General features: G+C 42.2%; 1 protein-coding gene across 1 annotated transcript in view; it reads right to left on the bottom strand.

Moving 5' to 3' along the window:
• LOC149278713 (BAH and coiled-coil domain-containing protein 1-like) overlaps window positions 1-16,239 on the bottom strand; it is a 51,798-nt gene extending 35,559 nt beyond the window's left edge. The window contains exon 1 of the mRNA XM_089501798.1: window positions 16,086-16,239. Within this exon, the coding sequence (XP_089357924.1) occupies window positions 16,086-16,239 (154 nt within the window). The remainder of the gene's footprint in view (window positions 1-16,085) is intronic.
• Window positions 16,240-16,929: the final 690 nt, after the last annotated feature.

The raw sequence follows: 16,929 nt of genomic DNA, 5'->3' as shown, positions 1-16,929 counted from the left end.
TCATATGGTGGAGATTTCTCGTGGGACACAAGTCCTGGAAACATGGATGTAGTAACCCTCTCACTGCCACGCCAGGCCCTGCAAAAACGCATCGGCAACAGCAGGAGGTTTCCAGATCTGCCACCGCTGGCTTTCCTGCGAGAACCCCCACGTGTCTTTGAACAGCGCGTATTTCCAAACGGAGAGCAGAAAAATGTACCCAAAAACACACAGCAATTTGCTTCTGATAGAAAACAGGTCCGAGCTGCTGTTGATGGGAGGTGGGGGGTCCTCCCACGCCGCAGACTTTTCCCTCCTAGATGCTTTCGAAATGAGTCTCCCAAGTGTGGTTTAAGGAAAAAAAGGATCCATTCCTTCTTCCGGTAAAGATTTCACTCTCACAAGTGAGTTCATCAATGAGTTAGGAAGACAATTATCACGTGTTCCTCGTGTGCTCCGAAGGCTTAACTGCGCTCTGTCCTAAAACATGGGGAGCCTGATCACTGCACACTTTATCCCAAAAGAACATCTTCTCCCTGGTTCTTGCCCCGCACCCCCGGCTGCTCCTCACCTGGAGGCAACTCTAAGAAATGAACGAGAAGACATCATCCACTTGGGGTAGGAAAGCGTAATGTGTTACTTCCTGACGCGACCGAGTTAACCGGTTCGAACAAACCTGATTTATGTCTTGGCACAGGTTTAACCGGCGGGAGTGATTGCACCTCTGGAATGAAAATAGGGCAAGAGGAAGTGGAGCTCAGAAAATATGGTAGAGTGAGCCTGGCACAGCCTGGCACGGCAAGATGTTTCCCGAGACGAGAAAGGGGAGTGAGCCGAGTCAGATGTGCCTGCCTTTAATAGCAAGCTTTGGTGAACGGGCGCTTTGACTTGAGATAGTTTCACAACTCAGCACCAGTAACACAGGCATCTCCGGTTAACCCCCAGTAACCAATATCTTAATCACCATAGCAACCAATGAAAGGTTTCTCCGCTTTTGCACCAAGGTACTGCTCTCAATGGATCTGTTATTAAAGGGACACTACGGTCACGTTAGCCTCGCTCTCCCATGCCTTTCACGCAAACCCCGAGATGGCAGCAGTTCCGCTGGTCATGAGTTGGAGATAGTGGTGGAGAGGAAATCTGAGAGAAGAAGGGGGAAGAGAGAGGGAAAATAAATAAAGAGGAGTGTGGAGACAGGATGAATGTGAGAGCGGACCCAGTGCCAAGAGTTACTCAGCAGTTACAGGCAGCTTGCTATTCCCAGTACACAGAGCTCTGTTTTCCGCATGCTGAGTATTTGCAGACTGTGGGCAGACCGGGCCCACTCTGGTTTCTGCTGGCTCCACAACTCCAGAACCAGGCGGCAGCTCTGAACATTCATCTCTCCCTGTGCCACGGTTTCAAAATAGTTCTGTGCAACCTTACACCAAGGCCACCCTGTGTAAGATACCACGGGCACTGCTGTCTGCCCCCCGTCAGCCACAATTATACCACCTATACAGCCCAGCCGAGTACCGAAGTGCTAGCTTTAGCAGCAACGCTGCTTGGTCATAGTATTCAGAGTATTAATCCAAAGTCTAGCCTTTCCAAGCTGTTATAAGAGTACTATTTCCCATTATAACTCTACAACACCGCCTAGTTAAATAATATGAATCAAAGGTCTAACCTAGAGTGTTGCCTTGTAACAGAGTACTAGTTCAAAGTATAACTGTACGGTCTTTTCCAGTACTAGCTCCAGATCTAGTAGATCTATTACAGAGTACTAGTTCTAGATTTAATCACATAGCTCTGTCTAATATTATGGTACCAACCGCGGAGGCCTGAATGGTATAAATGTTCTAACTTCAGATCTACTCATGCAACACTTCCTGTTATTAAAGTATTAATTGCAAATAATTAAACATGGCAATCCCAAAATGTCCCTCTTCCGCGGACATGATGCGCAATTCTCGATTTAACCCTCTCAGTGCAGAAGGGACCAAAAGGGTTACGCATGCATGTCCTGTCTGTCGTCTGGATACTGTGAATGAATCGACTCTGTCCCTCAACCTCCACCCCCTCCTTGGTCTACAACTGGTGTCACTGCTTCTTCTGTTATTGTACGATTCTTATCTGACCGGGCACCCTGCCTAACCGCACAGTATACACGCACACACACACACACATATACGGCACGTCGAGTGTCATAATACATAAACCCCCCCCAGTAATAAATACCGTAATGAAAGAAAATAATTACGTGGCGTCCTGGGAAGACCATGTCAGACCTTCTCAGAAGACAATTTATTAGTTACGCACGTTTGTTACGTGATTCAGCTGTTCAAGAATGGAACAGATCTGATGAGATTATATTATATATCATATATAATACATAATAGTATATACACACACACCATATCCACCGTTATGAATGCCATTTGTTTTCACAATTACAGGCGTTTTACCGATTCATGTACTTTTAGAAATGAAGACTCCAAGGGATCAAATGTGCTTTAAATTCCGGCTTTAACAGCAATGGATTGTTCTCCTCCTTAAAATTCCGGCGCATTTATAAGAATACAGTCAAAGCAATAATAGAAGATTAGTGGTTTAGATTGAAGTGCTGAATATTCAAGACATGCGCCATTAATCGATACTCATCCCTTCATATTCTGCCTCTAGCGCATGATAAACAGCATATTGTCGTACCCGGAAACACGCCGTGTTATCACCTGTATGCAAGTGCCATGTAAGAACAAGTATGTGCATGACATGGCATGTCTGTAATACTCGTGGAGCAAATGTTATAAGATAACACATGTAGACACACGCAACATATGTGCCAATAGGTGTATATATTAAAACACATAAACCAAGCCCCCTTAGATACAGTCATGTGATATAAGCCTGGCATCCATGGCCCTCCTGAGGCATATGGCAGAAATTGGGTACATATGGAAGTTTGATGGCAACTTCTCCCCGCTGTGATAATGGAGCAGGAACCGACATAATGAAGGACGGGAAACAGACACTCAGCATTTGCTTCTAGTTACAAGAAGAAGCCCGAGGATCTTTTCACAAATCGCCCTGTTTTTGTTTTTTAAGAAGCTGTGAAGGAAGAAGGGGACCAGCTCTGGGGCCGTCTGCGGGTTCCTGAGAACGAAGCTTGGTCTTTGGATCCCACACCCCCTCCATCCCTCCTCCCAAAGTCTGCAAGGAGGACCAGTCCCAGAGGTTGTCCTCCCGCCTGGTCCTTAAGCCAGGTTCCCAGGCTTCATCTGCAGTGTTCACACACACACGCACACACTCACACACTCTTCTGCCCCTTCGCACGACCCACTCCCCTGCACCAGCGACTGCGGCCAGACACTGAATCAGAGGCTCCCAACGCCACTCCGTATTAACCCTCTTATTCCGACAAAACGCGGACCTGCGACAAGCATGCAAAAAAAAATATAGCGTTAAACAACTTCATCAGAAGAGATTTTTTCACACTGGACCTGTCCAAACAGCGTCATAATCGGCTTTTGGGTTCCAGTTGGACCGGTCTCAACACAGTCGCGTTCAAGGTCCAGCTGTTCCAAAATAAAACGCTGGCAACATATTGTGAACTATTCGGTCGCGTTGAACGTGATCTGTACAGCGGAGTCGCTATGAAAGAATAGCTTAGGAATATTTGAAGGCATTCAGGTGATTTGGACCATCTTTATAAAAACAAACAGCGTTACATATTACACTAGAATAACAAGATCCTCTTAGAAAGTTTCTTTATTTACTCAGCTGCCCAACGTATGCTCTCCAATTAAGTGCTAAAAGAATATATATTTTTTTGGGGGTGGGTTCATAGGGAAACATTATTCTTCGTCTTATTAATTGGATTTAACACTTTCTGTGCCATGGCTTTGCGATGTACTGTGCAACTTTCTAGCACCCGTAGCCTAACACAGTAGTCGTCTGCATCAGCTGAACATGTCAATCATTCAGACAGCTGTCCATCAAACGAGACGGGCTATCAAGAGCTTATCAACAAGGATTTCTGTGAGCTACTGGCCGCCAAATCCGTATCCATAATAGGGAGAAAAATTATAACTAAATACGCAAAAGTGGGCTGTAACTGGGTGTTGGGTGCGTCGGATTCACAGGAAAGGCAGATCCCCCCCCCAAAAAAACCCAACACAGTCTATAAATTACACCCGGTCATCAGAATGTCATACAGGATTTGGCAGGTCTGTTAACCCTTCAGATGCTATAAACATGTTGCACATGTATCCCACATCATAGAATAAGAGGGAAAATACAGAAAACCCGTTATTTCAATGGCTGGCAAACATTCACTGAACACATCGGCCATACAAGAGAGATCTCGGTTTGCCAGAGTCTTAGGGTTTTTACCCCAATCTCAGGGTAAATGGATAGATTCAAAGGGCCGACTCCTTCATTTTCTAATCTGATGTAATAAAATCTGAACATCCCAATTGGTGCTTTGTTCACAAAAACTCCATGCTTGAATGCAGGTGAATTAATTCAGAATAACGTTACTTCCAGACAAGTCGTGGTTTTCATGTTTGGTTGCCACCATTCCAGTAGAATCTTTATGATGGGCTATCGAAGGGTTACCATTCGGTGAGTGTCTGGGTCAGCTCATTAGAACGTCCCCAGGTACTCGAAGCCTTGGCTCTCCCTTGGCTGTGACCGGGAAGCGGTGTCCATATTTGCGAGCTCTGAGCTGCCAATGAGTGAGTTGTGATTACACAGACATTCCTGAGAGCTCCGTCACTGGAGATTCCCTACAATCACTCTGAATCACCACTCGCCCCCCACTCACAGCCAGGACGAGCCGGGTACAAGCCGATAAAATGTCCGGGTAACGGGAGTGTGTTCAACGACTCAATTTATTATTTAAAAGTTTGTTTTGGGAGGGAATTGACCATTTAAATCAGTTAATTAGTCAAACATGGGGGTGAGATGGGTTTGAGTTCAAGGCTTGGTTTAGCCTTCCTTGTTTGTAGGGCCGTTATGTTTTATGTGCAAATAATAATGAATTTTAAAAAATAAATTCAACAAAGATTGTTCACAGCAACCGAATGTTTCCGTTGCTTTTCCCGACTGCCAGAACACGTCCTTCCCTAGCTCTCCAGAGCCACGAGGATCCAGAGATCCAACGTGAACTTGCCAGAGCCGGCTCACACATCTACCCGTAGTCCTGTTCCTGGATGTCTAATGGAAGGGGACAGCCAGACGTCATGTAGCACCGAAATCCATCTCCTTGGCGGAGAACACAGCGACAGATGGCTGGTGGTATGACATCATACGCCGGGGCACCAAGTCACTACACCAGGTGTGATCATGTGACGTTCTAAGAGAATGTTCTGTCAGAACACATGTACGTATTATTGTTTTATATAGCGCCCTCATATTCCACAGTGCTGTACAATAGATAGACAGGAACATAACAAGTAGCTTATCTAGTGATAGTTACCAGCGCATGATGTCATTTGTCTCTTTAGGACATGTTTTTTAAACACTATTGCATTGTTTGTGTTGTTCTGTTTTTAAAGCTGCTATTCCATTGTTAAGACACCAACGGTCCATCTACAGGGAGAGTAATTTGGGAGGGTTATGCATTCTTCCAAAAGGTCTCTAAATGGGGTGAGCAGGTTTAACTTCATTCTTGTCTCCAAATCCCGCACAGAGATAATCGGCAAGGACTCCAAAAATTGTTATGGGTAAACACCAAAAAGAAAATCAAAGCATTCCCTTAAATAAATCAACTTTATCTTTTTCCGCTCTCCTTTGAGATAACACAATAAGCATCTAATCACGCAAGCCGCTTCCTGGCACCTGTATGAACAAGAGAGGAGGCGCCTTCTTAAATGGTGGAAAATAAACACAAAACTTGTGAAGAAAAAAAATGGTGGAACGTCATCAAAGCGAAAAGAAGAGACTCAACACAAACCCGAAGAACGCTCCCCACAAGCACAGGGTGCAACGACAAACATGCCATTTAATGGCTAATAAGACCAGTTCGTCCCGTCTAGTCTACCCATGTTCCTGCCGTAAAGACTCGTAATTGGTACTCTGTCTCCCCTTAGATTCAGGAGCCATATGCCTATCCCATGTGTGCTTCAATCCCCTCGCTGTATTAACCTCTACCACTTCTGCTGGGAGGCTGTTCCACTTATCATTGGGTAAAAATGCTTGTCTGTTAGCACAATGGTCACATGAAGTAGGCTATGAGTATCACTTCCTTGAGTGCGCAATCCCCGGGCTGCCCCATCGGCCGGTAACCCCAGCTCACGTGAGGCTTGCAATGTGATGTACGCTGTAAACCGCACAAAATTAGGGAACCGTTGCTTCTGCTAATTTTCCCTTTACCCTACATTCTCTCCCTCCAAGCAACCCACACGTGACGCCATTTCACAAAACCACCAGCGCGTCTCCGTGATTTCCGAAACTCGGTGGCTGTCCTTTGTGCTGCGGGCAGTAAAGCTCCGCCACAGGGGTTATGTCTCGATTTATACATTATCCAGCTTCTTGGGGAGGGCCAAATACCCCTAGGAATGGCAGTCAGGGTGAGGGGGACATATAAACTAATTATGCAGCTATCCCCCCTCCTCCTCCTCGGCTTTTTTAGGTAGACTGGGGCTCATAAAACTTACAGGGGTGCGTTTAGTCCGTGGGAAACCAGCTGGACGACAATGCATTAAAATAAAACTGTCCTAATCAAACCCAGAGAGATTTACCGGGTTCTGTATTTCTACTATTTTTGGTTGTTTTAATTTTGTTGCCGCTTCGCAAACTATTAGCAAGTTGACAGGTTGTGGGAGCAGAGCATGATCTGACGATGATGAATACACTGTGATATAGATGAATATATATAGCAGAAAGTTACCCTGTTTTATTCCAAGGGGGGTACGCTATCTCTCAGTTTACCAACACAGTAAATATGGAGTGTGAGTGTCTGTACGGTCTGGGTTTCCCCGGGTCTCAGGATACTTTGCCCAATCTCCGGGCGAACGGTCGCAGTCTGCAGCCGATACTTACATATTCTACTCAGATTTAATGATATGACAACGGAGATTGCTGCTTGAATACTGGTTGTTTATTAGCGAGTACGTTAGACTCCAGACCAGTTAGGAGTTTCACAAGGCCCATTATTTAGTTGCCAGAATGAACCTGACACTACAAAAGAATCTTTGTGATGGAGAGAGCCAGAGTCACTTAGAAATCCCGCCGGTAACAGCATAACGGACAGTAACGACCACTCAGAAGGTAAGCAGGTGAGTTTCCGCCCTCTGAACATCTTGTCGCCCTGATCGTGGGTGTGAGTGTCACTCCATAAGTAAAGCGAGTGCGTCAGGCTTGCGCTAGTCGGAGCCAATATACTCAGACTCTGGCCGTAAACTCCAGGCAGCGAAATGAGAAGGGGGCGGAATGGAGGCGTGAGAAAAAATCTGTGTATCTGGATTTTTGATGATTTAACTAACGACGGGTTCTTCTGAGTAATATTTGCTTTCTTTTTCCAATTTCACCCAATGCAAATGTCACATTGTATTGAAAAAGGTAAATCACTTTAGAAGCCAACACCATGAATTCTGGAAAACTATCTAATTTACATTATACAGCAGATTGGTGCAAAAGTATACATTACATGTGTATATATTGTATATAATATTTATTAAGGGTGTAAAGGTGCATAAGATTAATGTTGACAGAGAAGTCACCATCATTATAAAGATCTATTGTGGAGCATTGCTATGGTGACGGCACCATTAATGCTATTTAAATATCACACCGAGTGAGCCGTGGCCAATAGGAGAGACTAACGTGTGGGGTTTTTTTTGTTTTTTTTTTTTTAAAGAACACAAACAAGTCTTTTTTATTAACGTCCCTAGAAAGACAGCCTTTTTACGGAGCAGCAGGTGAAAGTTTCATTTTTTTTAAATATATTTTCAGACGCAAAGCCATATCTTGAGATTCTAAGCCGGTGAACAGGGAAGTAGCTTTATGTAAGCAGGTGCATCGAGATGGTCCCAAATAAATAAATAAAGGAGAAGTTCCCTGGCTCCTGGGCCTCGGGAAGCCCTGGAATACCCCGCGTCCCCGTCCCCTGGTGACACCGCAATCCCCTGAGCTACAGGAAAACTGGTCATTGAAACAAGATTCACTTCCCGCACGTATATAAATTGTTACCAGACGCTGCCAATAATGTCCTCATCTTTCTAGGAACGCGGTCTGCTCCCTGCCTGTAATTATACCTTGGTTCCTGTATCCCCAGTTCGCGAACGCACACCTACTGCCTTTAGGTAAAAAAAAATATATATACATTTGTTTCGGCTGAGTGCCTATTCCCTAAAATAAATGGAAACGATGCGGCGCTGAATAATCAGACAGCCGACACATTTAGGAGTCAAATCAATCAAACCCGGAATCTCCAATATTTCATCTAATGGAAACAAGAACACTATATCAAACTTCGCTGTCATTCCTAGCACTTAATTAGATTTTAATGTCAAGTTTGGGTTTTTTTTTTATTCTTTAATATTTTCTTTAGCATTTTTTATCATCTTTATGCTTTTTAATTTAAAACTGTTGCATTTTCTGTTTGTATTAATGGAAATAAAAGCAAAATGGTTTGTAGAATTGGCAACAATTCTAGAAAAACTAAAATAAAAAAAGTATGTTATAATTGAACCAGCAGTGCCATTTAGGTAATTATACTGCTTTTATCAAATGATTGAACCAGGAACCGACAAAAAAAACTCCCGTCTTTTATTCCGCCCCTGATGCCTCTCTGGGAGCTCAGAATGTTGGGTTTGAGGGTATCACAGGGTTCTACGGCCCTAAAAGCCCCGATAATGTGGATTGAGAGAGCTGGATTCCTTAGCCCAGGATCACTATGAAGAATAAGAATGCAACACACAGGAGGCAGTCATGTCTCTAACACATAGTAAAGAAGTCACCCCTCTACGGGGCTCCGCAGTATCTACCCCTCTAAATCTCCTTCCTATCAGCGCTGGGTCTCCTCCAACCCGCTTTCCCCTCTGCTGTAAATCAATTTGTCCAATAAAACAGTCTGACATGCTGAAATATCGGCAAAACAGCCACTCAATCTGTTTATGCAAATCAAATAAATCTATCTGTCCTTTCTAAATATTGATTATATTTCTTAATTTATAGCAAAATAAATACTGAGATGACATGCAAAGTTGGGAAAGAGGGGGAGGCTGGTAGAGGAGAAGACAAGTGATGGAGGAGGACCCGTGGTTTGAAAGGTGAAGATGGAAATGTTACATATGAGGATATGACAAGAAGAGTAAACAAGATAAAAATGGCCGTTACATTTAACACCCCGAAAACACTACGGTCGCGCATACATATCATGAGGATGGGCCGACCGACTTCCAAACGGCAATAACGATACCCAGTCCAGTCCGCGCCAATCTAGGTAGTAATGGGGTACGGAGTCCAGACAAATTAATATATAATCCTTACTATTAAACCTGACCATAAATAAACCTTTGATAAAGAGCGAGACCACGAAAGAACTTTGTTTTTGGTCCCCGTCTGCAATCTACGAGGAATACAACATTCATTTTTTTCTTCCCCCTTCCATCTGCTAATCACAGAGTTTGTTAGCTGAAGTGTGGATATTTATAGGGAGCCGGCCCCCGGTGTTATGGGCCGCAATGTGAACTATTGAGTTTTGCGGGTTTTAATGAGGTGCTGGGAACATCTAGTCACAGCTCGAGTCCCCAAGATGAGTATAACTGGCGGGGGACTGGAGAACTTCCAAACAACCAATGTTTTAAGGACTAAAACATTTTGTTAGGTGAAACAAGGTTAACAAGAATTTATGGAAATTCAACAGTAGCCCCATGAGGACCAAAGTGGACAACACTTGGACTTGAAACCAGTTAGCGATGACCACATCTCCACGTTAAATCAATGTATACACACTGGAAAACACCAAGCTGTATTGCCAATTAGCCGACGTCTGTCCTAATCACGCCTTAATAAATGAATGTTAATTACCGCGCTCCTACGGACACACGCGTGTATGATCAGGGTTGGATTGTGTATTATGCAAAAAAGGGACGTGCCCGGAACATCTAAGAAATAAAATAAGACTCCCTTATGCCCGGGGCCTTTAAATATAAAATTATTACACGTTCCATTTATTCCCCTAGTAGCGGGCAAAGCGTTGAAATATGCAGGGTCACATTCCAGGGAACTGCCGAGTGCTTGGAAGATCAATTCTGTCAATTCCTTGTGCGTTTCTTCTACGTGAACCAAACGGATAAGTCATTGTTTCCTTCACAGTTTATCTCCAGCACACGATACCCCCCAACGGAGCGCCTCTCCGAGCTGTGCATCGACACAAGAGCTGACATTCAGAATAACAGCGACTCCCTAACCATACACATGTGTAGTAAAGGTAAATCACAGAGGGTATGATGTCATGGGCTAATACTGCCCCTTTTCTGAAGTTCCCAAGAAGTGACCTGGAGCGTTGGCTCGGGGATCCAATAAAGACTGTTTCCCCAAACCCAAGATGATAAGGTGGTGCTTTCTCAGCTTTCACCAACAGAAATATATATACCTCCTAAATCGTATACATGGTTTATGGTGGTAATATTTTTACTCCACCACATCAGCAAACCTGCACAAGGAATATTGCGGTGACAATACAGTAACAAGAAAGACGCACACGAAATAAACTTGGGACAGGCCTAATGTCATCCTAAATCCAGAACAAGGCCAAGGATCAAGCAGGGTTTGAGGTTTTACCGCAGCGGAAAAAAATGCAAACCGCAACATTTTTTTTATCTCTTTTCCATTTTTGTGATCATTCTGCATAATGAAGCCTCGTTTAGTATAATTTTGTCTTTAACCGCAAAACTCTGCAGTCACCGAGGCTAAAATAATGAATTTTCTTGGTAACTCCACTGGCCTCTAACAATAGCCGAGAGCAGAAATAGACTTGGACCTCGAGGGCCAAGGTTAGCCAACAAGTTTAACTAACGGAGTGCCAGTCCTACCGCACCCCGTCATTCATGTTCCACAGACCAGTGACCTGCGATTCCTCTTCTGTTTAGCCACAGATTCCCGCGGGTATCATACATTTAGTGGACAAATATCTTACACCGAAGGAAAATATCACATTTGCCTTGAAAAGTTTTTTTTTTTTTTACAAGCAATTTGAGATTTCACAATCAGGCCGAACAAATTAATTTTGAAAAAAGTCCTACGTTACTCCAAGACCAGACAGCCACAGGGGCCAAACAAGTGCTACAGACCGGACCTGGGCAATATGGAAGTCTTGAACTCTAAGTCACACTTTTGTGAGTGTCACGTAATCCCTGCTCTCTTTTGCTGTTAGTGAGCTCTGATGGCGCACGCTTTCACTGAAGGTAAAAACCTACATACCAAGCACTTGTACACTCACGTACCGACTATCTTACATCAACTGGACTATTCCCCGCACAGCCTTCTTTGGGAAATCAAAACCACGTGTTACCTGCCGAGCATAAAGCGGCCTGTCTTAACATTCTTCTATAATTCCACCCCACCAGGGAAAGGCACAGTCTGCAGGTGGGTCAAAACAGGTGAATTATGGAATCATACATTCATACATTATACATTCATTCGCAATCGTACATTGAGGTTGGATAAGAGATTAATGCGCCTTTTAAAAGGGTGTGAAATTCATGGCTGAAATGTAGGACAGTCTGCCAGCTACTGCTTCTTTACCATTTATGCAACTTACGGTAACAATTAACCCTGTAGTAAACAGCTTGTAAGTGGTGCTTTAACCCCACGTCTGCCAGAAAGCAGAGGCTAATTGTCCCTAAACACAAAAAACACCTACACATTGTGGGCAAATGGTCAGTTGTTTGGGATCAGCATCCTAAGTGAATGTATCTTCGCTTGATATCATTGAATAAGGAGTGAGTGTGTGAGCCACGTGGGGTGAGAAGCTCCCCTTTTGTCCTGTGAAAATATCCCTGATATTTCTTCCCTGCACATCACTTTCGGAAACCGCCGGGACCAGGCACCTTGATCAGAAATACATGGAATTCCGCCGTATCTGTTCTCCCAAATGGTAATATTCCGTGTTGGTGATTTCCATGGCACAGTTTAATCCACTTGCTAATTGTAATCCCATTATAGCACAGAGAAATTCATTAGTATTCACAGCTCATCAACCTAGCAACAATAACAGTTACTGCGCTATTCCAAAACTGCTAAAACTCACTGCCATATTTAAAGCAAGCGGTAAACACAAAGTGGGGTAAAATGTGGCATTGTAAAAATTAGCTTTTCAATAAGTATGGAATTAGTTTAAAGGGACAGGGAGGCGTTACTAAAAATTGGCAGGTTAAAAAGTATGTAAAAGTATTGGACATGATTCATATTTTCCTTCAAGAAGTCTAATATATTAGGAAAAAAGCAGGTATTACAAGAAATAAGTTCACTGTATTTTCTGGGTATTTAAAAAAAAAATAAAAAAAATTCTAGCTGTGAATTTAAATTCTGATCACTGACCAGAAATGTAAGAATGAACATTTTAAAAATGGGGATCGCCGATCTGTTACCAAAAATAACTCATGATTCCTAATTTTACTGATCACCTTTAAACCGCGCCACATACAGAGGGTGAGTGAGGACACTTTAGGTCGGCCGAGGAGGTCTGCCCTGTAAAGTATATTTTAATGGAGGGAGAAGACTTCTTAGAGCAATGCCCTAAGTACAGACTTGTGTTAAATTATTTTTATACCCAAGGCAGCTTTTCTTGGTTAGAACACAAAGGAAGTTTATACGAGATGAAAGAGTGCTATAAAAAGACATATCTATATTTAGGAATGATACAAAAGTATACAGCCACATATACACAAATCAGATTCATATAAAAAATACAAAATCTAGGAACTATAAAAAAAAAAAAAAAAAAAAACTGTGAATGAAACCATCTCCATATATGTGCAATGTTTTAATGATTAAAAACAAACAAATAAACAAAAAAAAAAAAACTATGTTCTATAGGCTTCGGAATACATTGATATAGATTCATCGATATTGGTGTATTGTTTAAAATAATTTTAATACAGGGCATTTAAATGTTTTGGTTTTTTTATATTATTGATGAAACATCTTAGAGACGGAAACCAATATTAAAGGTCTGATCTTATGTCCTTTGGCAAGTAAATCCTGGTGAAGGGAGATTACTTTGCATGTATAGCTTTGTGATTTCCATAAAATGCATGTTAATTTAAGCATAAAATATTATTTGCTTATGTCATTAATCCAGCTGGGGAATATGTTAATATTCTATAAATAGAACATGATAATAACCTTCCTATACATTTGATCTTATTGTCTCTGCATTAAACATATATATTTCTGGGTTTATTCCCCAAGGTTAGTGTCCAGTCACATGACGGATTGAAGCGTGCAACCCCTTTGCAACGGCCATTGATGGGATGGGGGGGGGGGTTCGATACATTTTGGCCTCTTCTACAAAACACTGGAAAGTTCAAGAATTTTTAGCACCAATTTAAAACGTCAGTGCCCGCATTGTAAATGATTTCCACTTGTGAATAACTGCCTTTATGTGTCACATGTCTCCTCGCACATTCTTTTTTTAATAATATAGAAAAAGAAAACTTGGGGAAAAAAGAAACAATTGTGAACCCTTGGACGCACGTACATAACTGGGCCCTTTCTCCTGGGGGGCATTGTATGTCTTCATAAGGATACCAGAGGCACTTGTTAACACTAATACATGCCCTGCCAATTCATTCTCACACTGACACTTCATCGCTTTATATAGAAACTGGATTTTCTTCTCTTGCAGTCGCAGAAATGCTGTCCTTCAAGTAAAAAAAATCTGAGGCAGGACCCTTCAAACCCCCTGCCCCCCCCACTCACAAACAACAACCCTTTTTTGTTCCAATACAGAATGCGAATGAGTCTGAACTCCGTTTCCCCCAATGTGTTAATGTTTTGATGTTAATTTGCAATAGAACTATATTAAAAAAAATAAAAAATAATGTTGCATGCAACATTAAGACATTTTAAATAATTATTTTAGGTTGATTACAAAATTCCAAAATTAAAAATAAAATGCTATGTAGCCGAAAACAAATCAATTTGCCAAGTCCTCTTCTGGACCCCGTGTATCACCTTCGCATATCCTTCCAGGTTTTGGCTTTTGTTGAAGTAAGATTGCTGAGTAGCCCATTTCTAGATTTTACATTTAAAAAAAAACAGGAAAATCAAAGGGTAATTTGCTGATTTTCCGATAATTGTTTCTATCCTAATAAAAACTTTATTAGAAAAAAAATTATATGGATACAATATTAAAACATAAGCAGGAATGCCTCTCACAAAACAAACTCCATTCGTTGGAATTTTAGGAAAAATTTAACTCTCCGAAAGTGAAAATGTAGTTTTTATAATATATAAGTGATATTTACTATAAAGTGTAGCGATAATCTGTACAACGCATTTTTTTAATTATATATAAAATATATAATATATTAAAATAGTGCTTCTTACAGTCTCTGCATTCATAGGGTCTGACACCACCAATGAAACAATTGCGAGATGCCTCAGAGCTTACAATCCATTATGCAAAGGACGTTTTGCGTGGATCATGTTTACAGATTAAGTAAATCTACCAAAGATCCGTCTACTATTATCGTTTTTTCAAATATCTGTCAGGAAGTCATTTGCGACCACATAAAAATAAATGGGAAAATGAAAAGCCGAGGCTAATATACATGTAAACAGAAGGAAATTAACATTTTAGAACAGAATTATTGTGTGAAATGGTCGTTTTGCCCTCAGTTATAATAAAAACCTTCTGCTTTCAGTGTCAGTGTTTTGTGATTTTTCTTCTTGATTTATTTTGTTTACAACAAAAAAAAAAACTGAATAAGGATTTTTGGATTTCTGTAACCTTCTGGGTACAGGAAGCCTTCAGAATGCACTGCGACATCACGGGAATTATCCGGCTTCAAAGGCCCTGGAGTTAGCATCTCATATACGCTCATTAGCAGTAAGAAAACAAGGTGCTTTATGAGTTTAAAACAAAAGGAAAGGCAAATCTAGGCTTTTAGGTAAATTGTGTGTTTGTGGCTGGCACACAGTGTTTGTGTGGCCATGAAAGGATAAAGTGTTTTGTTTCCATGGTGACAGGAGAATAGATATGCGAGTGCTGGTATCTATCAATACCTCTGCGGAGCCATATGCATGCATGTATGTATTTGGATGGGTAATAGAGGACTTTTCCATTACACATTTCCATGACAACCTGACTTACACATAGCAAGAAACAAAGAATTGCAATTTGTCAACATTCCAAAAAACAAAACAAAAAACTGTTTTTAGGATGATTTAGTGTTAAGATTAAAAGGCTGATCTGTGGTCCCATTGTACAGTGTTGTGGAATATGTTGGTGCTATATAAATCAATAAATATTAATAAGAATTGTTTCAAACACACAAAGAAATCATACACACTTTAGGAAGGTGCCAAAATGGCCACGAGCTCTCATGGGGGGCTCGGCGCAGACTTGCGATTAGAACAGTTTGGATTACACTGAAACTGCCACAAACTGCCACCTGCAAGCCTCTAATTATAAGCCCAATAAAATAACACAATATGTATAAAACATTATCCTTCTGACAACACATCATACAGCCGCCAGTAACCTACTCTCAAGGAAATCGGTGAAAATATTCTGTTTTTCAGTTAAGATTAAGATATTTCCAGCCACATGGCTCTTAAAACAACAAATACTGTGAATGTCCAGTAACCTTATAGACACACGAAGCACAACGGTTACAATGTATTTCACTTTACACTGTTACGTGTATTGCCGCGCCCTGTGTTACATTTTATCATTGTGTTATTGTTATGTTACACACCATCACTGTGTTGTTATATTGTATATCTGTGACATTTGTATCAGTATATTGTAGCCCCGTGTTGTGTGTCACATTGAACCCCTGTGTTGTGTCACATTGTATCCCCTGTGTGTGTGTGACACATTGTATGGTGTGTCCTTTATCACATTGTGTTACTGTGTACTGTGTATTTATCATGCCCCTGCCCCTTACCTGTGTGGGTGGCCATGGGGAGCGGGGAGGAGAAGTACTTGGTGGGCTGGAAGTGGCCCGGGTGCTGCACCGCGCTGTGGCCCGCAGGCGGGTTCATCCGGCCGGCTCCACGGTGACTCAGGTGAGGAGGAGGAACAAACTCCCGGCCGTCCATCCCGGAAAGGGGTGTGGTCAGTGGGCGGTGCTCCTTACTGGGAGGTCCCGGGGGCGCGGCCGGGCTCCTCCTGTAGATCCGGGATCATTCTCTGAAAATGAAACATCGCATCAGAGGTTACTATCTCAGCCAATGGGATAGCCCGCTCTGTGTGAAAACTACCAATTATCCTTATACTATTAACAAGCCATGATTAAAGAACCTGCGCCACGTGCTGCGTCTCCAACTAGGTTTAAACTACATTTCCCATGATCATCGCTTAATGATCCTTAGGACTGTGGGAGGGTGGTAGATAAATAGAACAGCCTTCCAGCAGAAGTGGCAGAGGCTAATAGAGTGAGGGGATTTAAACATGCATGGGACAACCATGTGGCCCCGGAATCTAAGACCAGACCAACAATGATTAAGGTTTCAATCTTTACAGCCATAAAACTTGGAGCCTCCTGTAATCTAATGGCATCGTATTATGTAATGTGTGATAGAGCACAATGCATCGGGTGCCATGTTTATTGGGTCCTGCAGGTAGACAGAGGCCTCAGTATTGTGCATGAACACGTACTCCGCAGAAGCGTCAGACGAAGCCTGTTAATTGTCCATTCAATAAACGGGTACATTAACCATACACTAAATTTTATTTCACCCTCGTAAATGCAAACGGTTACCCTTCGCATTTTGGCTGCCGCAGCATTA

Source organism: Sceloporus occidentalis, unplaced genomic scaffold (genome assembly GCF_023333645.1).
Source record: "Sceloporus occidentalis isolate IW3139 unplaced genomic scaffold, rSceOcc1.0.p SCAF_182, whole genome shotgun sequence".
NCBI classification, from domain to species: Eukaryota; Metazoa; Chordata; class Lepidosauria; order Squamata; family Phrynosomatidae; genus Sceloporus; species Sceloporus occidentalis.
Note: the sequence above shows the minus strand (reverse complement) of the source record. Positions and strands in the feature narration are given on the sequence as shown.